This window comes from Sciurus carolinensis, chromosome 5, assembly GCF_902686445.1.
Source record: "Sciurus carolinensis chromosome 5, mSciCar1.2, whole genome shotgun sequence".
In the NCBI taxonomy this organism is placed as follows: Eukaryota; Metazoa; Chordata; class Mammalia; order Rodentia; family Sciuridae; genus Sciurus; species Sciurus carolinensis.
Window position 1 is genome coordinate 148,051,648 of NC_062217.1, and position 24,747 is coordinate 148,076,394.

General features: G+C 41.2%; 1 protein-coding gene and 1 non-coding gene across 2 annotated transcripts; one reads left to right on the forward strand and one right to left on the reverse strand.

Moving 5' to 3' along the window:
• Positions 1 to 1,692: 1,692 nt before the first annotated feature.
• Got1 (glutamic-oxaloacetic transaminase 1) lies at positions 1,693 to 24,539 on the reverse strand. Its single transcript, XM_047554068.1, has 9 exons — positions 24,328 to 24,539; positions 15,903 to 16,084; positions 9,953 to 10,076; positions 9,389 to 9,501; positions 9,016 to 9,120; positions 7,117 to 7,267; positions 6,865 to 7,030; positions 5,707 to 5,849; positions 1,693 to 2,490 (listed from the first exon to the last, which is right to left on the reverse strand). Exons 1-9 carry the CDS (start codon positions 24,443 to 24,445, stop codon positions 2,351 to 2,353), a joined length of 1,242 nt encoding a protein of 413 aa, XP_047410024.1. The 5' UTR covers positions 24,446 to 24,539; the 3' UTR covers positions 1,693 to 2,350.
• Positions 15,372 to 15,496, forward strand: LOC124986050 (U6atac minor spliceosomal RNA). Its single transcript, XR_007108959.1, has one exon. It is a non-coding gene; the product is annotated as a U6atac minor spliceosomal RNA (small nuclear RNA).
• Positions 24,540 to 24,747: the final 208 nt, after the last annotated feature.

The following is a 24,747-nucleotide window of genomic DNA, read 5'->3' on the forward strand; positions in this document are numbered from 1 at the left end:
TGCTCTGAAGGATCACAAATGATTTTAATGTATTAAGACTTTTTAAAACAGTTTTATAGATGTTGATAGACCTTTTATTCTTTTATGTGTGGTGCTGAGAATCGAACCCAGTGCCTCACACATGCTAGGCGAGTGCTCTACGACTGAGCCACAACCCCAGTCCCTATCAAGACGTTTTTGCCCCAAGTTTTGCCTGGTGGAGATACCATATTGTCCCTATGCAGGAGGGGTTAAAGCCACATTTGGGGAGAATGATAGAAAACTGACAGAAAGTAGCCTCATTCAACTTCCATTTTGGCTCCTTCCCCTACTAATGCTAAGCATCTTTAAAGAGGAAGAACAAATGTTGGTAAAAAGGAAGTGAGAATGGAAGGAAGGAAGATGACAAGACAGCATCTGATCACTTTCAGCCCATCCACAGCCACCAGGCCAGTCACACACCTGCAGGGTGATGCCAACCAGACACTGAAGGATCTGGAAACCATAGTCTGTTCAGAAACACTGAAGAATGGGGGAGAGGGGCTCACGTGGGAAAGCATAAACAAGGAGTAAGTGCTACTTTCATATATTTGAAAGGTCATCCATTACAAATGCCAGTAGACTCACTGTGGTTAAAAGGAAGGGGGCACACACAGGGGGGACAAATATAAAGCAAATTCTGGTTCAAGGTAAAAGATCTTTTTAACTGAGGGTTCCATCAACAGAACAGGATGTCTCACTATGTATGGAAGGAATCCACCCCCAAGTGGAATGATGAGTCAGGAACAATATAGAAGAGAATATTCACTGGTGGACAAAGGCTGGACTTGTCCCCTTGAATATCAATCACACTTTCAAGGCTAGGATTTTATAACTCAAAAGAGTACTAGGAAAGAAGCAGATCCTGTTAAAATACCAAGAAATAACTTTTAGCTATTTTGAAACCACCAAGTACTAAGCCTCTTAAGAAACAAACCCACCAAATTCTATGTTTAAGTGGCATGATTCTTCTGATAGACCAGGAGTATGACAACTTCAGTGGAAGGGGCTGGTATTCTAGAATCACCCTGAGTGAAGCCATCCTTCCCATGAGTCCACGGAGTCCAGTTTCTTAATAAGAAGACAACTGGCTTCTGAATGATGAGCCCACAAAACCGACACACAATTTTTTCTTTAAATTTGTTCTTTTTAGTTATATATAGTAGAAGGTATTTTGTTATATACACACATGGAGTATAACTTCCCATTCTAGTGATTGTACATGATGCTGACATACACTTCTGAGGGTTCAGTGATTTCACTAAAGGAACTTACATTTGTGTAGTTGTAGATAGACAGCATTCCTTTGTTTATATTTTTATGTGGTGCTAAGGATCGAGCCCAGTGACTCATGTGCCAGGCAAGTGCTCTGCCACTGAGCTATAGCCCCATTCCCAAAAGGGACTCGTATTTTTTTTTTTTAATGTTTTTTAGTTGTTGATGGACCTTTATTTGATTGATTGATTTTTTACATGTGGTGCTGAGAATCAAACCCAGTGCTTCACACATGCTAGATAAGCACTCTACCACTGAGCCACAACCCCAGCCCCATGGATTTGTATCTTGAGAATACATTTTCATTTTTCCTTTAGCCACTAGGGAATCCCTCTAAAGTCTTCATCTTAAACTGTGCATCACAACCCATTTAATGTATCACAAAATCAATTCCATGGGTCTTGATCAGCATTTTTATTTTTTCCAATGAAACAGAACATGGTTGAATAGAATAGAATAGAAAAATCTCAGAACACACTACACATGGCAAGTGTTGATAATGTGTTGTGAAACTTTTTTCAGTTAAACACGTGTGTATCTGTGTGTTGTGATGTAAATACATTTCTTACCACAGTCGTCCTAAGGAACTAGTTGCAGCAGTAACACGACCATGCAGAAGGAGCAGGGAGAGGAGACACAGGGTGGAGACGATGAGTTTTAATGCCACAGCCATCAATCACACATGGCTCCTTCAGACTACTTGTTCTTTTGGGACTAGACTTTGTAGAGTCAGGTAACACGCGACAGAAGCACATGAGCAGCACTCCTGCTTGTAGCAAGAGGGCAAGGTACCTACATCTCATGATCAAAATACTTTTTTATTCTTAAATAAAAAACCTTAATTTTCTCTGGCCTTCAAAAGATTCTAATCCCGGGCCCTCAATACTTTTCAAGGATGTTCTCTTCACATGGGGCCAATTTAAACAGAGGCGGCCTCACCAGGGCAACCTTTCAGTTCTTCGGGCATCTCTAATCCATGATATGTACGACTAGGTTTTGCAGGCAGGGAACACACGTGACAGAGCAGCTTTGGTGGTATGGACTGGATGGTGTTTCTTCACTGAATTTTGGTGACTGCTTCATGGATGGAGGTAGCCACATAATCAAGATTTTTGGTAGTTAAGCCACACATGTTGATCCGACCACTTGGCAGTAGATAAATGTGCTTTTCATTGACCAGATACTCAACCTGCTTGGCTGTTGAGAATCAAAAGAAGACAGAGTCAGAGCAGTAGGGATCATTAAGCAGTGGAGGTGCAATGATTATAGGACCATTACAATTTTCCTTCTTTCCCCTTAACACAGAAGCAAAAACAAAATGAGCTATTCTGTCAGTTCACAAATAGAAAATATACTTGCCAGATTCTAGAAAGCACTCCTATTAGTTAACCTCCTGGTCCTCAGGAAGTTCAACATGACTATTATTGATGGTGTTTTAACCTGGAACTATCTCCAAACAAACCTTGCATATTACATCCACCAAGACCCCCATCAACTAAAAACAACCACCAGACTTACACACACTCTGCTGACATGAAAAACTGGTTGTACAATGCTCCCTTTACCAGTTCCCTAACCTGCTGGCTTATCCTGGGTGCCCAACAGCAACTTCTCTTTGACATTTCATTTTTATAGTTTAGACAGGTACCATGCATCAGGTGTGAAGGAACCAACAAGCCGGAAAGGTCCGCCTCTCTGGCACCTCCAGATCCTCGTTCATTTCTCAGCCCTTCCTCTCAGATGCAGGAGGGGGTTCTATGTTTGTAAAAATGTCCATGTGTGAAATAGGAAGGGATCGCTTTGACGCTGTGATTCCCTAGAATGGTTTTCCTTTAGCCCAGATCCACGATAGGAACCCTAGCAGAGTTTTGCCTAATTAGCACCCTGAATACAACCAGCAATCTGAGTGAAGAGGGTAATAATAATAAAATCATAAAATCATAATAATCAAAGGGCAAATACTATGTGCCAGGCAGTTTCTAGGCACTTCAACTCTGATAATCTTGGTAATAACGTTGTCATCCCCATTGTATAGAGGGGGCATGGAGAAGTTAAATGTCCTTCCCAAGGTCACACAGCTGGTGAGTGTGGATGTGTGACTTTAAGGCTGAGTCTGGACTCTCCACCATAATACCACTGCCTCTCTGTGGAAGAGGAAACCCTGGACTCTGGACTCAGAGCTGCCACATGCCTCTCCAAACGAACAAATACAATGAGCTTCAGTAGTCACCCTGACAGACTTTAACTGTGTGAATGACAGTCTTCCAGGGAGATAAAGCCAAACCTCAGGCCAAGAAAGCCACAGACATACCACTGTCAGTCAAAACCCCAGAGGCAGGGTTCCCATTCCAGTTTGTTTTGTTTTGTTTGTCCATTTTCTCTTAATAAAAATGAGACTTCTCTACTTCCTAAAAGGAGGGCGGTGTCACAGTCCAAAAAGTTGGTAAACTGTAATAAGCTCTTTCCCCAGAAAATGGACAATATCCACACTCGCAGTTTTGATACTGTAATTCCCCAGGCTTCACAGATCATCTCCTAAAGTATATCCACAGACTCCAGGTGAAAAGCCCTGTTCTGAGAGATGAAGGGAATAAAGGAAGTATAACATAAGAATTGCAGAAACTGTGGTGGGCACATGGGGACCCACTATATAATTCCTCCAACTTTTCTGTACATTTTCCTAATAAAAGATTGGAAAGAGAAACAGGGAAAAATACTATTTTTGAAAAGGACAAATGATGTCTAGAAGTGCCAAAAATGTAATTTCAATGTTATAGCACAGGTCTATTCTCATCACCTTTTAATTCATGATAAAACTAGTTTCCTACTCTGGACAGCAAGAGGAGAAGGCTATTTGTGGGGAGACATCCCCATCTTGTGAGCATTTAGAATATTACCACTAAAGATCCTTTCCATTACACTTGATATTTTTACAATTATATATGGATGACTTTTCTTATTCCAGTGAACTAATTCTAAATTCCACAATCATAAGGACATGTACAGCTGAGTTATTCCTTTTATTTTCTTGAATAGCCTCATTTTATCCAAAGTATTCTGAGGGGTCTACCATATAATCTCTTACCACCTCCTCTCTTATTTATTTCCTTTGGCTTTTTCTGAGCCCATTTCAAACTGGCACTCTAATGAACCCTGCTATCATACCTCCTGGTGCCTCTGATGTTCCACCTATAGCCCAAACCAATGCACATCCCTCTGTACAGCCCCCAGGACACAGGTGAGTGGCCACATCTGCACCATTCAACTGGTGGCTTGGCCAGTAGGTGCTCAGGAATTACTTATTAAATAAATGAATCCTCAGAAGGGACTGTTGATCACTGATATGCCCTACTGATGGCTGATCAAAGTCATGTACCCTTACCTACAAGAGTCACAATCAGCTATTAATTTCAACTATTAATAATCTAAATTCTTATTTATGAGATGAAAAGACAACTTTGTAACTTTTTATTTTTTTTTTTTAATGTGGGATCTCACTATGTTGCCCAGGCTAGTCTCAAATTTGTGGGCTCAAATGTTCTGCCTACCTCAGCTTCCTGAGTAGCTGGGACCTTAGGTGTACACCATAGCAACCAGCTTGTGACCTCTTTTTGAGAGAAATGCCTGGAGACCATGAAAGACCTGTTCAGAAGTTAGGTTCCTGAATGCTACAGTTTGGATCCAGAATGTCCCCCGAAGGCCCAAGTGGCCAAAGCTTGGTCCCCAACTTGGCACCACTGGGAGAGAGTAGAAAATTTAAGAGGTAGGGAATAGTGGGAAGTCTTCGGATCATTGGACGCATGCCCTTAAAGAAGACCGTGGGACCTGATCTCTTTCTCTGTCTCTCTCAAATCCTGGATATAAGGTAAGTGGCTTTGCTTCACCACATGTTTCCCACCATGACCTGCTATCTTACCACAGGCCCAAAAGCAACAGAGCCAATTGACCACAGAAACCTCCAAAGCTGTGAGCCAAAGAAACTTTTTCTCTTCATAAACTGACTATCTCAGGTATTTGTTATAGTAACAGAAGGACGAATAATTATATGTAATATTTATACTTAGGATTAAGGTAAAGCCAAAAATTACCTGAAGATTTATAAGAAAACTTTCATAAAGTAAGGCTCTAAGCTACAAGTCCTGTTACTTCCCACCTGGCTCTGAGCCACTCCTCAGCCCACAGTAATGAATATGTCTTTTTTATGAATCAGTACAGCAGACCACAATAATGCTTTTCTGAGTCTCAAGGGATTCAGGAGATGGTGAGACACACTGAGGAAACCTAACTTGTCCTGGCCCAAAGCACTGACAGACCAATTGGGCAACAACTAACAGAGGTGAGTTCATGATTGGTGACTAAAAGGAATATTGCATCTACATGCACACCTTGCCCCAAGCAGGAGGCGCCACTTACGGTTCAACCCAGTGAAGCTGAACATGCCAATCTGCTCAGTGATATGAGTCCAGGTCCCAGGGGTCTTGAGGGCTTCTAATCGGGCCCTGAGTTCAGATCTCATGGTCAGAATCCGGTCAGCCATTGTCTTCACATTGCCTGTCCTGAAGCATAGACAGTGATATAAACACCAATCAAGGGAGATGGTATATGAAAATATAAAGGTTAAAAAACTGTAATTTAAACTATAAATCAAAGTTGCTTTAATAGGCAGATTTAATAGGCAAAATTTTGATACCAATCTGCCTCTTATAGTACATGGTTGCCTAGATGGGCAAATGAGCAGACCAGAGTGATAGATTTAGCAGGCAGAAGGCAAGACTGTATTTACTGATAGAGTCTAGTGCTAGCCTTAGGTACAATGGCTGTAATACCACTAATGTTTCAACTCAGCCTTCAATGAGATGCTGATATATTTAGAATAAGGTATTTTATCAGGCCTAATTAGTAGAGACTACAGATTTAGTCCACAAAAAATTACTCTGCTTTAAAATAAGATAAAATACAGAAGCTTTCCCCTCCCCATCTGGGGTTTGTTATCCATGGTCAGTAATAGTCTGAAACTATTAAATGAAAATCCCACAACTAATTCATAAGTTTTAAAAAACCTCTATTACCATTGTTATAATTGTTCAATTTTATTATTAGTTATTAGTGTTAATCTCTTCCAATGCCTAATTTATAAATTAGACTGAATCACAGGTATGTATGTATAAGAAAAACAGCACAGATAGGATTTGGTACTATCTGTGATTCCAAGCATCTACTAGGGTGATAGGGGGAGACCACTGTATATGTAAATTGGCAGACTTCCCAAAATTTGACATTTTAGTCTATCAGGAAGTCCACCTGTTTTCTCCAACTTTAAGGAGGGGAACATAGAGTGGAAGGGAAGTGGGAAAACTGCCAGTTTTTGAGTACTTCCTCCTCCTCTTTTTCAGATGTTGTGATGTACCACGTGAGATAGGGATCAGCCCTACTTTACAGAATAACTGAGATTCCAAAAGGTAATTGAGTCCTGCCTCTGCCAAAATAAAAGGAAGAGACCTAGTTAGCTGTAACGGGACAATTACAGTTCTGTCTTCCCACCTCTTGCCCATCAGGCTTTGAGCCCCTTACCATTCTTTAAAGAGCTCGGGGTTGGATAAGGTTAAGGCCACAATTCGCGCTCCCTGGGCAGGGGGATTGGACCACGTAATCCGCACAATCTTCTCCATCTGGGAAAGGACCCGCAGGATGCTCTCGGATTCTTTTCCAACCACGGTCAGATTACCCACTCGCTCATCTAAAGAGAGAGTGGGCGAGAATCAGGCTTGGCTGCTGATGGGGGCAGGAAGGGGTAGTGGGACTACAACGCTGGAGAGCACTCACTGTAGAGCCCGAAGTTCTTGGAGAAGGACTGGGCACAGAAGAGCTCGAAGCCTTCAGACACAAAATAGCGAATGGCCCAGGCGTCTTTCTCTAGATCTCCAGATGCAAAGCCCTGATAGGCTGAGTCAAAGAAGGGGAACAGAAACCGGCGCTGCGAGGAAGGAAAGCAAGTCAAGGCAGGAAATCCTTCTGGAACCAACCTCAGACACGGGCCTTCCTTTCACAACTGGTGCCTGGAAGGAATTTCCAACCCTGAACCTTTCTCCTATTTATTGTCTACATGCACCCAACCCCCACTGTTCCTCTGTTCAGCTAAACACCAACTAACAAACATCACACTTGCAGTAAACCTCACTTTTGAACAGTATATGGTCCTAGAGTGTCAAGTTGCATCTTTGCAAACAAGTCTTACTTTTGAGGCGTGGAGGTGCTATCCTATGTTAATGAATTCTTTTCCATGAATTCCTGGGGTTAGGTAAGGTTCGGCAGCCCCAAGGCCACCTCAGCCTCAGGGCTACACTATCAGGTACTCGAGATGAAGCAAGCAGACTGGTCTCTACCTTAAACACCCTCATTGCCTCAAAGAACTCCCCACACTGAACCTGTGCCAACTGTTAGGCGCTCTCTCTCTGAGTGGACACCAATTCCCTCCCTGAAATGTCCAAGTCAGACCTCTGCAGCTTGTCTCCTACATCCAATCACACCCCAAGTCCCCTCCATCCTGCCTCCTGAGAGCTCAAGGTCCTTTTGCATCTCACTTCCTTACTGCTACGTACGTTATTCAGGTCACCACCTTTTACCTGGATTACGGTAGTGCCTCCTAACTGCTCTCTGGTCCATCTAATGTTGCCTTCCTCTGGTCCACTCCCTGCTGTGTAGTCAGGGTGACCTAAGACAACGCATGGGCATTCATGGTACTCCTGAATACCATGGCTCACTGCTGGCCTGAGAACGAAGTCCAAGTCTTCAGCACAGGGCGGGCCAGACTTACTCTCTAGCCACATCACTCATGCTCCCTGAACTCTCCCAGAACTCTAGAACATAACAAGAATGGTCACTTCCTTAAATAGGCCATGATCTCTGCCTGGGGCTTCTGGCCGTGCTCTGCCCTCTGCCCCTGCAAGCACCTACCTACCAATGCCTTCTTAACTCCTTGCTTCCTAAGACTCACATGGAAACCACTTCTGCCACCACCAGCACCACCTCCATACAATACCCAAATTTGGGCTATTTACCCCATTAACACAGCATCTTACAGTATTGAAACTTCCCTAGAACTCATCAGTCTCCCCAGGCAGGCTGTATACTCTTTGACAGCTGGGACCAGGTCTAATTTGTTCACTACTATATCCCCATGGTATCCAGTACCTAACAATTCCTCAACAAGCATTCTATAAGCACATTAATGAAGAACATACACACTTCGAGCTAGAAATTCCAATTTAGAAAGTTATCTCAAATAAATAAAAAGAAGTTTGATTATATAATTATTCATAAGATCAAGAAATGGGAAATGAAACTAAATGTCCATCCCTAAAATGGACCCATTTACCCAATCCCTAATATGACATATCCATGAAAGGAACATAATATAGCTATGACAAACAACGCTGCAAAAACATTAAATGGAATATAAATATAGAATTTCAAGTGAAAAACAAAGTGTGTTATAAAACAGTACAGGCAAATGATCCCATCTGTAAAACACACACACCAAGCCTGGTATTCTACTACCAAAACATTAACACTATCTTTTTTGGAGTAATAGAATTTACAGTTAATATTCATCTTCTTCTTTGAACTTTTCTCCATTTTCCAAATTCTTCAGTAAACAGATTTTGCTTCTGAATACATTCAATAATACATGCTTTTTTAAAGAGATGCTCCGAAGGAGTTTACCTTCATGACAGAAGCGATCTGCTTCCACTGCTCCGGAGTTGGGTCAGTTCCAGTTGGGTTGTGTGCACAGGCGTGGAGGACAAAGATGGAAAACTCGGGAGCATTCTGAGGAGAAGGAAGCTACATCAGCTCTGGCAATAGCAGTGACATCAGCAGACACAGCAGCATGAAGGTCAGCAATGAAGGGCAAAAGGCAACCATATCCCTATCATGGTTTTCTTTTGAGCAGTCCCTCTCTCACATGCTCTTTCAGAATCTACTATCTGGTTTGGGAACAATGTCTCAGACTCTCATTTACCATTCCATCCAAAGATTTTCCCCCTCTGTACCTGACACCAAGATTTCTCTTTACTTTGTTTTCTAAATCACCCACCTCTAGATCATTCAGGAAACCCTGGAGGTCAAGTCCTCTCTTCTCTGCATCCCAGTAGCGATAAGATCGAATGTCTTTAAAACCAGCAGCAGAAAATACAGCATTATGGTTCTCTGCAGGCAAAGGGGTAAAATGTTAAGTGCTTTCACAAACACTCGGAGACATAATTAGAAAAGATACAAGTCAGCTTCCAGGGCCCTCCCAGGCTCCAAGTTCACTGGACATCATGGAAACTAGGGGTTAAGACATAAATGATTGCAAACAAGAACAAGTTCAACCAGTTACACGAATGCCAAACTTACATCATTTACATCTGTATTTTATGCATCCTCTGGAGAATTTCAACATAGACTAAAATACAAGTCTACCTAGAGTCTTGGGAAAAAGTGTCCCTAATTTGAATCTGAGCTCCAGGTTTCTCAAGTTCTACCATAATCTACTGCTCAACTACTCCCAAAGGTCAGCTATTCCAGGGCTGGATTACATTTTCTGTGAAACCAGTGAGCATCAGGAGGGTAATTCTGGCTTTTCAGCTTCTCCTCTTCCCACAACTAAAAGACTCACCCCAGGTTGGCGACGATACATAGACAGGTGTGTCCTTGTTGTTTGTTCCATTGTACCATCGAGCTAAGAACTCAGCTCCAATTCGAAGTGCACCTGTTCCCCCCAAAGACTGCACACCTCCAACCTGAAAAAGAAGCAAAGCAACAGGTTGATAATGGCGAGGTCAGATAATATTAGCAAAATAAGGTAATAATGAGCACTTACTTTATGCCTGTTCTATGCTAAATCCTTTAATTGTATTGTCTCATCAAAACCTCACAACAGGGGGCTGGGGATGTAGCACAGTGGTAGAGCAACCACCTAGCATGTGTGAATCCCAGCATGGTAAGGGAGGGGCACAGATAAAACAAAATCTCACAACTACATGAAGGTCCTTTAATTTGCCCATGTTTGCAAATGAGGAAACAGGCTAAGAGAAATGGAACACCTTGCTCAAAGGCACCAGCTACTGAGCAGAAGAGCCAGGTCTTTTACCCAGAGGTCTGCACACAGAGGTAGAGGACAGACTTAAGCCATGCTACCATGTGCTTTGGATGGCAACCCCATCTCTTTAGCACCCATCCCAAGATCAAGATTTCCCTCCAGCAGAAGCCTGTAAAACAGTGTTTCTGGCTGCCACTGACATAATCTGTAGTACTCCCTCTCATGTCTAGAACTCAGGCTTACGAATCCATAGAAATATGTTCTAGCAAAACAAAGGCCACATGTGAATGCTACTTTCCTCTTTTTAGCGTCCTCTCATTTTAAAAGTGGCCTAATATTGACAATAATTATAAAATGCTTTTGCAGGTATTTTCATTTGATCCTCACACACCCTCTATAGTGTATATATCCAATTTACACATGAGGAAACTGATCCAAAGAAATGGTTTGCCAAAGGATACACAGCTGGTAAGTGGCAGGACTGAGAATAAATCCAGGTCTTCCCACCCCATATCTGGTCACTGTATCCTGTGAATGTCATTCTGCCTATCTGTCTTTTAACTTTGCCCCTTCGAAATTCTAATTTTCAGCATAATTCTCTCAGTAGAGAAATGTCATAAATGACATGCTGCTTAATATGTCTGTGGGATCAAGGAGAAAGGAAAAGATCCTATGAAAAAGTCTAAATAAGAGGGGCACATACCAATCTTCAAACCCCCTCTTGAGAGGGGTCTAGGATGTAGGAAGAGTAGTCAAAGGGAGCTTGACCTAATCTATAAAATTTTCTTTTTAAAGAGAAGAATAGGTGCCTGTGTTGTTTGTAAAATTTTATTTTTAAAACCATTCAGATGTCTGAAACTTGCTGTAAAATAATCTAGCTTTGACAGTGGTTCAGTCTTATACAAGACTGATGCATACGAATGACATTGAAGCGAGGTGATAGACACATGGGAATTTGTTTATTATACCATTTTCTTACTTTCATAAGAAAAAAATTGAAACTTTTATATAATAAAAAGTTTTTTTAAAAAAATCTTCCTAGAGAATTTTCCTAAGTCTTTTTGAAAATCTAACATTGATGCCAAAAGATGACAAAGGAAAAAAAAGGAGAAAAAAGGGAGAGACCTGGCTCCTAATGTTTAACCCCACCCTCCATCTACTCCAGAAAGCAAATTCATTAAAAGCCAGAAAGTCAGTAGACAAGATTGAAAAAGTGCTTGAAACAGAAACTCCACTAACATGAACTACTCCTTTATAACATATATGACATGAAATAGCAAATTCTCAAAAAATTATCATTCCCTAAAAATGTATTAACATTGGATGGCTTCAGCAAAATACAAGTTGCTGTAAATGTCAGCAATGAACAGAAACAAGTTCTGATCAGAAATGCAGCAACTTGGTCATCCTAGGAACCGATTTTGGCAAATTAATCTAGAGCCCAGCAAAGTTCTAAAATCATTTATATGCAAAGAAATAAGTCCAGACTTCTCAACTGGACTTGAGTGGCTAAAGATGGGTACCCAGAACAAGGGAAATCCAGTCAGTGCTGGTGTGAAGCCAGCTGAGGCAGGACTCTGTTTACTACACACAGTATGGAAATGCTGGACTCTAGAACCTTGTCTGAGATCACAATCTGCTGATGGTATGACTTCACTGTGGGAGTTGACCAGGAGCTACACATGGCCAAGGACATGTTGCATTCATCTGGGTACCTGCAGCAGTATGTGGTATGTGATACTACATAAACACGTGCTCACCTAGCTAAAGAAAGATGATGTGGAAGAGACTGGAACCACAGCAAGTCCCAAGTCTCCCAGAGGCAATGGTCAAAGCAAGAGACTGGGTTGTCTTTACATGACAAGGAATTATGGCCCATGAGCCCTTTGATGGCTACCTACAATGGCTCTGAAACTTCAGAACCTAAAAATTACTAAGTGAAAGATGAAAAATGGAAATTGTGTAGGTCCCAAGGTCTGAAAATGGGAAAGTAATAAGAAGCAGTGAGGAAACTAGAAAACAGGTCTCCTTAAAATGGTTGAAGGACCTGGTAATGTTAAAACCTTGAGAAGAATGATCTAATGGAAGACATGATTATTGATTGTCTTCTGGTTCATTTATTCTTTCATTTATGCCTCATCTCCAAGTTTTGGCTCAAATATTTGTATTTCTATCCTGATTCACCCTAGTTAAAACTAAATCCACTCTTAGTCCCACACACCCCCAAATCCTGATTCTCTTAATAGCATTTGTCATTTTAATATAATAGATCACTTTCTTGTTATGTTTATAACCTGTCTCCATAAAACTAAGAGCAGGAACAGGGGACTCTGCATGTTGATCTTTACTAGGCTCTAGCATCTAGCACAGTGCTTGGATCTCGTGGCAAGCATCTGCTGAATAAATGAATGCTGAATTCAAACATCCAGGAATCTCAGTAGGTCTAAGGTTAGGAGCTAAATGCTCAAGACTTGCCAGGTAAATGAGCAAGCCATTATCCTTACCCTGGGGGAAGTTATGGTCTTATGGGAGAGAAAGTCTTATAAAACTATACATTATAGTGAACACAGTAAGTACTATTATTTCCAAGCTGTGCAAAGTCCTGGGATAACTCAGAGGACACAAACAACTGGTCCTGCCTGAGACAGTTAAGGATTCAGCATAGAGGTGACCCTTGATTAGGTCTTGAAGAACTTGGAGGTGAGGACTAGGGAATTGGAGAAGCAAAAGAAGGCATTCAAAGCAGAGGGAATCTGAGCCAGACAAAGGCTCTAAGTTACGACAAGGCTCTAAGTCATGACAAGGGTGGGTGGGTCTGCAAAACAGCAAGGCACTTAGAATGGCAGGTGAGGATGAGAAGTAAGCAACGAAAAGAATAGGATGAAGGCTACTGACTAAATTCACTGCATGCCAAGTTTAAAGTCTGGATTCTACTTGCAGGAAATGCAAGAGTTACTACAGGGGAAAGGGCATGTGCCATGATTAGCTTTTCTTCTAAGGAAGATCATTTATCTGCAATATGCAGAATATACCAAAAAGAGAAGAGCCGAAAGATGGGAAGATCAAAGAGGAGGCTGATAGAATAATCTACAAGAGCTGATGGAGGGCTGAACTAAGATAGTAGTCAAGATGGCGAAGACTTCCAGGGAAAGAGGAAAGGCTCAGAGCTCAGGAGTAATGGGTATCTGGGGAAAGCAGACGGGGAGTATCCTAAATCAGTCTGAAGATCTTCAATTATTCATTAGCATCCTATGTGAAAACTGGTGAAGACAGGCATCCTATGATCAAAAACACCACACAGGATGAACTGGACTAAGAAGGAGGGCTGGGTTCCCAGTTCAAGGCCACAAGCAATAGCCCCAAATCTTATACTGTTGAGAGGTCAAAACAGGAATCAATGGGCAGGGGAACGAGCCTCTGCCAACATAGAAATTACATAAGAAATTCACAGTCTTAAAGTAAGCAGAGTTCTCCAACGTGGAATCTGCTTTCATTTGTCAACAACATAGCTAGTATCTGGGAAGACAGGTCCCCAGTTGCCAAAGTTCCCCACCTTCCAACTTCACTACAACTCTCCAATCTCTCTCTCTCTGGGGAAACACTGGATTTTTCAGAGCAACTTCCCCAGGTGACACTAATCTCTACAATATTTCTACCCACATGCCTTCAGTTCCTTGAGATAGGAAGTGACAGTCTTGCACACCAATCCATTCAAAGCCCTAGTTAAGTTAGTTACTTGCCTAATCACTGACCTGAGTTCCAGGATCTCCACCAGAGCCTCCCAGCTTCTGACACATGCACAAATGGACATGTGTGTAATCTTCATTTTATCCTACCTCTCCACTTAACCGGGGCATCCAGGGAACATGATACATAAAAGGAAAAACCTGCCATAAGCAATATGTGAGGAATACCTCAGATGCCTACAAGATGTGGTCCCTTCAATACACAAACTACAAACATGGCCCAGGGGGACAACAAGGGCAGCTAGTTTAAATTGCACAACACCTAACTGGACTATTGCAAAAACCTGATCTCTTCCCTTTCCCACCCATTCAGCCAGGTTTATCTTCTTCAAACAACACTTTCTGTTCGAACCTTCAGTCAGCTTCCCCTGTGCCAAAATTGACCTACCTTGTCTATCCAGCAAGTTCCCAGTTCTAATCAGGCAGATCTCTTTATAGCCTAGACTTGATTATCATCCACCTCTATCCCGGACCCCTCACCCACACACTCAAGAGGAATACCCTCAGTTTTCCCCTTCTCTGTATTTTGTGGTTCTCAAACCTGGCTGTACTTTGGAATCACCTGGGGAACTTTTTAAAAATATTTCCACAGGGGACAGGGAAAGAGGAAGCAGAAGGTGGAAGGTGGGCCCTCCAAGATTCTGATTTAACTGCCTTGGTGTGTGGTCCCTGGGGTTCACTTTACAAATGCTCCAGGTGTTACTAATATACAGACAGAGTTGAGAGTGTGTCCTGGCCATGTTCACACATTCTCCAAGGTTCAGTTCAAGTACCAGCTGTGGCCCTCAAGGGTCTCCCTCTCCCTTGGATGCCTTACAAGTCTGAGTACCTATCCCATACCACTTCCTGCTACATACAGCCTATTTTGTCATGTCTGGTACCAAACATGTTCTTCTTCCATCTGTCTCTAGTTATATATATAAGTATCTAAACGAGAGATGCTGAGATCAGGGCTAGAAGGATTAAGGAATATTAGAACTGGCAGGGACTTCAGAAAGCACCTAGACTAGTGGCTCTAGAACTTTAAGAGGCCACAGATATCTTTTGAAAAGCTGATAAAAACTAGTAAACCTATTCCCCAGAAATAAGTACACAGAAAAAAATTCTGCATATAATTTTAGGAAAAGTCCCTTAAATGATCCCCTATTCAAGTACTTCTTGTGAGACCATGAGCCATAAATCTCTTTCTAACATGTAGATGTAGAGAGCAGGAGGGAAATTACATTTCTGTAGTCAAAAATAGTGGCAGAGTGTTGTATGAAAGGAGAGAAGGTTAGCACTCCATTGACAAGGATGGAAGTCGCCCCTGGGCCTGACAACATGCATACAGTTAAGGCACTGCCACCTACTTTGTGGCATCTAACCATCGTTTTTTTCAAGAAAATGTATGCATTTGACTTTATAGTATTATGAGTGCTTCTTAAAATAGTATGCTAAGCAAAGTAAGCATTAAATGGTATTAATTTAAAAAAAAAATAGTGGCAGAGTTGGGTCTAGAACCCCAGTCTCTTATAATTCCATTACCTTTCCTTTGCTTGGCATCTCCATTGACTGGAGCTGAAATCTGATGAACAACTGGACAAAACTGAACAACCTAAAAAACTGTGCTTTGAATATGGCCAAGTTATTTGCACTACCACCTTTCCGCACTCACACTACTTAAACACTGACTTGTTGACAGCCCAGTGGGCATAATACCTAATACTTTACAACAAATTAAAATTTCAACTTCTCACTTTCATGATTTCTCAAGAGAAAAGATATCCTTACCCCAAACTCACCCGCTTCTCCTGGAGAGCTGGACTGTCATCTCCAAGGACAAGACGAGAAGCACAGGTCCGGAACTCTGTCAGGCCCAGGATGGGCAGATACTCGTGGTTGAGACTATTGTCATTAGCAATCTTCTGCTCCACCTTCCTCACCACTGGCAAAACCCACGGCTGGGAATCATCTGTGCGATAAGCTGAGCACGGAAAAGAGATACAGACAGAGGAGTCTCAGGCTTCATTCAAGTCAGAGTTTGGAACTGTGAACAGAATTTCACCACGTTCCAGATAGAACAGAAGAGTGAGCAAAACTGAAGTAAGGCACCTTCACTTGCTGAGTACCTACTCTGGGTCAATCCCTGAGCTAAGTACTGGGCAAATGGAAAGACAAATATGATTGCTCTCCTTACACATTTTTGGAAATGTGCCCTCCAAAAAGTAGAATGCTGAAATAAACTAGGACATCACAGAGCCTGAACAAGTGACAAGTGAAAAGGAAAGCAGTTTGCAAAAAGTGTCTTGGAAATGGCTAATGCACTGGGCTCTCTATAGTCACTGGCCCCACAATCTTCCTTCTTTGTATTCCCAAAAGAGTTCCAGGAAAGTACTCTTCATAAGAACTCTGTACCTTCGAACATAAACCTTCGAAAGAGAGGGATGGGAGAAGGCCCATCTCTTCCTCTTGTCTCAAAAAAGCAGAAACAGTGAGCAAATGCTCTGGACTGGAGTTTGGGAACTGGTTACACAATCATCCAAAGACCCACTTAAACACATCTTTGTCCTCTCTCTGCATTTTGACATCAGTCAGTGTTTACCATTTTGACTGTTCATCCACTTCATCTGCCTCACCCTTTCATTGATCTAAACGTATCTATTTCACAATATTTAATCTTACTTTAGTAAATGTCTAAGCATTTCCTCCATAATAAAAGTATTTTTAGGGCACTTTGAGTTATCCAATTCACTGATTTTGACCCTACACTACTCTATGGATATGTTGGGATTATAGCTTTAGGGGACAGCTGCTTTGGCCTTGCACTCAAGCCAATCCTCTCTCTGAGTAGAACTCCTGAAAGGTCATTTGCCTCTCTGCTTGGATATATAGGTCTCCAATAATCCTATACCTATGTGATTTGGAAACTGAAACATAATATATAATTATGTAATTTTTTTCAGTACCAGGGATTGAAGCCAGGGATGCTTTACCACTGAGCTATATTCCAAGCCCTTTATATTTTTTTTATTTTGAGACAGGGTTTCACTAAATTGCTGAGGCTGGCCTTCAATCTCATGATCCTCCTGTCTCAGCCTCCTAAATTGCTGGGATTACGGGCATGCACCACGCTCACTAAAATTTTAGAGTAGTTCTGATTAAATGTGTCTTAATGATTTCTGTCCAACATTAATCCCTGACTTTTAAAAATATCATATTTTAGGTATTAGTTATTATTTGCTGAACATACCATGTTAGTGGTAATAAATTTAGAAAAACTCAAAAGTAAATATGAATATTATAATTTACATGTAATCCCAGAACTCTGAGACAAGGGGCATGAAAATATGGTGTGCAACTATCCAGGTTTTTTTCCTATGGGCATATTATTTTATTAAATATGGATCCAACTGTATACAAGATTTTCCATAACTTTTTCCATTTATATTTATATTATGAATATCTTTCACCAACTATTCTTAAAGGTGATAGGCTTTCATACCCCCATGCCATCCTTTCTCTAACTAGTTCCCAAATTCCTCCCTCCATAAATAATAACTATTGTCAGTTTCTTATGTATCCTTCCAGAATCTTCTTACATATACATAAGCAAATACAGTTTCTTACATCTGCCCTTTTTACACAAAGGTAGTATATAATATACTGTACACTGTTTTATTTGTATTTTTTCCACCTAAGGGTCTATTTATATTTCTCTTCTTTTGTACAGCTACTTAACTGATAAATGAATCAGATTTCATTTTGCCAGTCTCTTGTTAGACATTGAGTTATTTACAAGTGTTGGCTATTAAAACAATATATCAGTGAACAACCCTGTATGTATGTTATCTCACATGTAGGCAAACCTATCTATAAGGCACAGGATTGAAATGGAAGAGTTGGTTAAGAGGTAAGTATATTTGTAATTGGAACAGATATTTCTGAATTATTCTCCATAGGGAATGTATCAGTCTGAATTCGTACCAGCAGTGTAAAAGAGTGTCTGCTTCCCCACAGTCTCCCACTGAGTGAATTTTTACCAGTATGAAAGTGCAAATGGTAACTTATGTAGTAATTTGCATTTTACTTAATATGAATGTACATGTTTCATACATATAAGTCATTTACAACATATTTTAGTAGCTAGGTAATGTTCCTTTCTGTCATAATCAACCATGTTACTTTTCAATTATTTGCCATTATAAACATCATGGTGAAAGCTAACACATCTCTATGCATATTCATAAATGGCTTCATAGAAAATGTTTCTAAATGTAAAACTACTATACAGATCATTTTGAATTCTGTGTCTGCTTTCTCTAGGCTAATCTACCTTCCAGAAATGTGACATCTGCAACTTGGAGAAATAACATCAAGCTAACAATAAAAACATGGGCAGAGCTCCAGATTGACACAACCACTAAACAATCAACAGTCTCTGGGTTATTGAATATAATCCACAGTACTGTCATACCGCTCATATTTTACCCCCAACCCACCAAACTAACTTCCTTGCAACAAGTTCAAATAGCCTCCTTTATCAGATAGGATTTCATCTGGTTTCTTTAAATACACACCAAAATATCTACTTCAAGTAACAGCTGTCCCTGAGGCAGATCACCCTATCTGAATACAATGCTACCACTGTTCAAAGCATTCTTGGTGCTTTTTGGTGGAACTGTTTTCAGAGGCAGCATCTCATTACTAGGAACGTCCTTAGTAGTGCCAAATCTCCATTCTTTGAATGTTGATTTAATTTTTGGAAGTGGTACTTGCATCATCTCCAGCACAGAAGGCGGGTGAACAAACTGGATGATATTCATGGAAAACAATAATGAAGAGATGGTCTCACATGTGGGTCTTGCTGTTTCAAAGGCCATTCCAAAAGAGAATTTCCAGAAATCATTAGCAATAGCTGAACATCTGGACCACATAGAAAGGATACTATTTTGATGTACAAAATTTTAAATGTTCATAGAAAAATCAATTCCTTTATGATTGGGGTTTATGTTTGGTTTTTATATACATTATGTAATACAGTCATGCTATAGTTTTGATAATATTATTCATTAATAGTATATTCTAAATAAATAAAATATGAAAGAGAAAGAAAAGGCCATAATACTGCTGTTCTCAGCACTACTGTACATTCTGTGAAATCGAGAATTCCATAATCCCATCTGAGGGTGGGGATGAGGACAGGCACTGGTTCTGCACTGTGACAGAAGACAAATTGGCCAATTCAGTCCTCCCGACCTTCGTCACTGTGCAGTTCCTCCCAGGTTCAGTTCTGGATGTGTTCCCAATGCCTCACCTAACTGCCCTAAGGAGGCAGAACCACAGAGTCCTCTGGGGTGACTGGATCAGGGAAGTTAAGTGTTATCAACCATCACTATTTTTCCTCTCCCAGGGAGCTTCATTCCTGTTGAACCCTTGAGTTTCTCATTTCTCCTTTCATTTACTCATTCAACAAGGAATTACTTAATCTACCATAAGCCAAGCACTCATCAGAAAAAGCTATGCAAAGATAGAAAAGATCAAGTAAGGCACTGCCTGCCTTCCAGGAAGCACAGTATATTAAGTCTTTAATTCTTCTTTGTGGGGTCAGGGACAATTTCACAGAGGATGAAGCATGAAAGATGATTAACAGTTTAAAAGGTAGGCAAGAGAAGAGGGGCATTCCTGACACAGGGTTCACTGTGCAAGGTCCAAGAGGCTTGGAGAGCACAAGGGTTTTGAGGATGTGCATTTTCATGGCTTGGAAGTAGTGTCCATAGAGGAATAGCAGGGAGTGGCTCTGAATCTTGGAGTCTCTCCTAAGGAACTTTTATTTCAATGGGGAACCATTGAAAGCATTGAAGCAAGACAGTGATGTGAACAGCTGTATAACTTAACAGGATCATTTCAGTGACGCCACAAAAAATAAACTGAAGAGGACAGAGGCAGGTAGCTAAGTCAGAAGGCAACTGCAACAATCCAGAAGGGGAATCATGAAGTCCTGAATAAAGGTAGAGGCAGAGGGGGATACAGAGAAGGGAAAATATTCAAAACAGACTTATGAGGTGAAAAACACAGAACCCGATGACCAAACAAATAGATGTGGAACTGGGGAAAGGGTTGCTAATGATTCCAAAGTCCCCCTCCACTCTGGATAACGAGTAGATAGTGGTGGTAGAGTTAATAAAGATCTAGAACACAAGGGGAGTAAAAAGAAAAGAGCAAGGTCACTCAGAGAAGAGGTCCAGGATGGGAAGACTCCATCATCATAGACACTGGTGGTAGCTGAAGCCACAGTAATACAGCAAGGATTTACTAAACACTTTCTACAGACTAGGCATTGTACTAAGACTTTACATTTCTTGACTCTCATTTAATTCTTAACATAACCCACAAAATAGGTATTATCTGTTTGGCAGAAGAGTTAAATAATTTGCCCAAGATCACAAGGATTGTAAGAGTTAGACTGTGACAGTAATAAGTCCAAGAAGGCATACAAGAACTTTTTTTTTTTTTTTTTTTTTTTAAAGAGCAAGAGATATCTAGAGTCTGAAGCAAGCAGCCCCAGGGGACTGTATCAAAGTCTTATCAACATACTTTCCAGCTCCATGCACTGTTGTCCTTCTTCCTGGCCAAAACCCTTTTAGAGGTATCACATAGTTTACAGGTAGGCCTGCCAGTCTTGCTATGCAGAAAGAAAGAAAAGAAGAACAGAGAGAACTAAATGATCCAACTACCACCCTCCTCCTCCTCCTATGTTCTCCAGCTCCCTCACCCATTCCCACCCAAGAGCCTATGCAGGTACACCTCCAAGGCCCTTCTCCAACTGGAGGGGACCAGGGATCCTCAGAGACATCTGACATAACACATCTTTCCAACAATTTTATTTGAAGATACTAAGAAACCACACTGAAAACAATAATTATTAAAGCAAACACAGTTTATCTGGGCCAAAAGGAAGCTAAATTTACATGAAAAAATGGTCAGGAGTCTTTGAAGAAATTTTTTGCTGCAGGCTACATCAGGTTGGATCCTCCTCTCTCACCCTGCCCTTAAAGCCACTTCAGTCTTTAGCTTTGCAAAGCACTAACACGATCAACTCAGAAAGCCTTGTGAAACAGTGGAAAATGTGATACTCTGCTCTGTTTAAATATAAGGAAACTACTGAACTCATCACAGCAAGAAGAAAATCCCCAGGGAAACTACCTGCAAATAGGAACTGGCTAATGAGATTATAGTTGTACTTTATCTAAAATGTCCAACATTGCTGGAACCTGAGCTGAGTAGCCTGCATCAGGTTTCATCTTAACTTGGAAGTGGGGGAGCATCTTTCCCGAAGTCAGCAATTAATTACATTTCCTTCTTAAAGGATGTACTTTGGGATGTATGTAAGTAAAGCTGGGACATACAAAAGCTGGAAAGAAAACTTTTATTCTACTCTAATTAGATCCTTACCCAAGCACCTACCATTCATAAATAATTAGAAACATTTAGATACAACACCCTTCATTTACATATCATATTCCACACATAATCATTCATTTCCTCCTCAGTCAATTGATGAGGTCAGCAAAACTATTATCTTACAGTATAGTCATAGAATGTGTCAGTGAATCTTGAATTAAACTTACAGTGGAGTCAAATCTTAAGAGTTAAATTTTAGAGAAAGGTCATTCACTTCTGGCTTCTCATTTTACAAAATGAATTGGAAGGATGTTAAATAATCCTCCCAAGGTCATGTCACTGGACCACAGTGCTGGGCCTGTACCCAGGTCTCCTGGCTTTTCCCACTATAGTCCACTGGCTGCCCCTAGACCATCTGAAGGAACCTAAAATAGAGGACTAGGGTCTAAGAGACTTGGCTGCAATTCCAGCTCTTCTACTTAGTGATCACATGGCCTCAGGCAAATCACATCTTCTCTGCAGGCTTCAGCTTCCTTACTTCTAAAGAGTAATGGTAAGAAACAACCTTCCAGATTTGCTGTGAGCATTAAATGAGATCACATGCATTACTGATTTATTCACAGCTCCCAGGTTCCTGGAAAATAAGACAAAGGCACCATCACAGTTGAGGTGGCCATCTGAGCTAAAGATGGATTCCGAGCCAATAGCTTCTGGCTGAACTGGGAGCTTTTACTCTGCATGAGCAGTTTATTTCTGAACCAGTGTCACAAATTATTTCATTTTTCAGCTCTTGTGCTGAAAACCTTTACTCAACATCTTTTATTAGAACCACTCAAAGAAACGACAAAACAACAATAGCGAACATTTATATACCCTCATTTACGTACCAGACATGGTTTTAAGTACTTGAAACACATTTAATCTTCATAAAAACCCTGTAAAACGGCCAAGGGTCATATGCTTTCTCTCATATGTGGAAGGTAGAGAGGAAAAAGGAAAAGAAAGGTGGGGAGAGGGTGGGGATCTCATGAAAATCAAAGGAAGATCAGTAGAGGAAAGGAACCAGAGGGCGGGAAGAGGGGGGGGGGAAGTGCTGGGGAGTGATAGTGACCAAATTATATCATTATATTTGTGTGCATGTACAAATATGTATCAACAATCCCATCATTATGTACCATTATAATGCACCGGTAAAAAAGTATGGAAAAAAAAAAAAAACCTGTACGATCATTCAAAGGTGATTAAGATAATAAAATAGGAGATTTTAAAAAGACATTTAGATTGATACTAATGTCAGTTGTTTAGTATAAATCTATCAGTAAAGAAATACTGGGAGGTTCAGGATTGGATTTAAGAGCTTAACCGGTACCCATTCCAATTTAATTTGAGATAATCTTTTACTATTCTCCTACTTTGCTGTCTGCTAAAGCATCACATTCCTTCCATGGGTAAAACAATGAGGTACTGACTTTTTAAAAAATGCTTTATTATGAAAAGTTTCAAACAAATATGAAAGTTGGAAGAATAATATCATGTATGCCATGTACCTACCAGCCAGCTTCAACAAAACCATTACTTTTGAATGATTTTTTTTCCCTCACCCCCTCCTCCATACTCCTTGGCGAAGTTTTTGTTCTTTGGGGTTTTGTTGTTGTTTGTTTGTTTTGTTTTTAAACAAGCATTATGTACAGAGACAAACATTCTCCATGGCAAGCATCATTCTGAATCTCTATCATGTCACCCTACACTACAAAATAATTTCATTTTTTATTTCCAAAATTTCTAGTCCTTTTATTCTAAGCCTACTGCCTTGCACAGGACATCATCCTACTAATTTTCATCTCCCTGGCTGGCCTTTGTATGTGGCAAAAAACAAATCAACAAAGTGTCTGTGGCACTTGAAACAGTCAAATGAAGGTAAAAGAAATAACAAATTTACCAGAAAAGGTTAGAGTTAAAAGGAATTTGAGGCTTTTCAATACAAACATTTTTCTTGACAGATGGGTAAACTGAGACCGATGCCCTGAGCTGTCCAAGGCCCAAGAAATACAATCAAGAAATGAAGAAAAGGGAAGGAGATAAGAAGTACTGGAGAATAAAATTGATCAAATTATGTGCATGTATGAATATGGCATATGTATAATTATAATACACCAGTTAAAAACAAAAAGAAAAAAGAAATGAAGGCAAGGATGTGTGGAAAGTGAAATCCAGTCACCATATCCACCCATGCCTACCACATCTGTGAGTGCCAGAACTATCTTCCCAGATCCCTCCGGGCAGTATTAACACATCTCAGAAGCATTTCAGATCTCTGGTGTGTAACACTTGCTGATTTTTAAACCCTTGAGAACAAAACCAAGCCTCAGTTTTCCCCACAAATTTTAGTAAGGTATAATAAACATTTGAGGAACACTCAGATATCTACCTACGCAGACCAAAGCTCCCTAAGGCTAACAGCTCTCCTTTACGCACTTCCCAGCTATTAGGAACCCAAGCTTATGAAGCTTCCTATTTTCCTCCCTCTTTACAATCCTTGGCCGCCCTCGATGCTTAGGAGGATATAGTATAAAGAACACAGGATGGGGAACCATACAGACTGCGTTGTGTTCTGGCTGCTACACCTATTCTGAGTGACCTTGAACACATCTCCCATTTCCAGGGCCTCCATAACCCCATCTGTAAAATGGGCAAGTTGAACAAAACTCGGATCCTGCCTTCTCTCCAGGGTCCTCCTCTCTGGCGGTGTCAAGCCGAGCCTCGGACTCCCGGCCGGGGTTGGGTACGCTCCCACGCTGCTCACATTCCAGGGCACAGCATCCTTACCTCCCACTCCCAAGTTGACCTTGCGGGGGTCTGGATCCTCCCGGAAGTCGGCAGTGAGCTTAAAGACAAGGACTGGCTGGGCCTGCGGAACCTCGGCAAAGACCGACGGAGGCGCCATGGAGACAGAGCGGGAATCTGCCGAGATCCTTGACAGGGTACCTAAAGCTGCTGGATCGGATCTGGGCACAGAGACTGGAGGAGAGGCTCACCTTCACCTAGCTGGCGGGGGCGGGCCCTCGGCCTCCAATAGTCGAGCCGCGTCCGGAGCTTGGCAACGCAAATAACCAACCACGAGCTCCTGACTAAGACCAGCGAGGAGGGAGGGGGTGCTGTTAGCCAATCCAAGAAGAGAATCTTATTGGAGGCCGGCAATGATGCAACCAATGCTATTTACGCCGACCGAGATGTGGGGGGAGACTA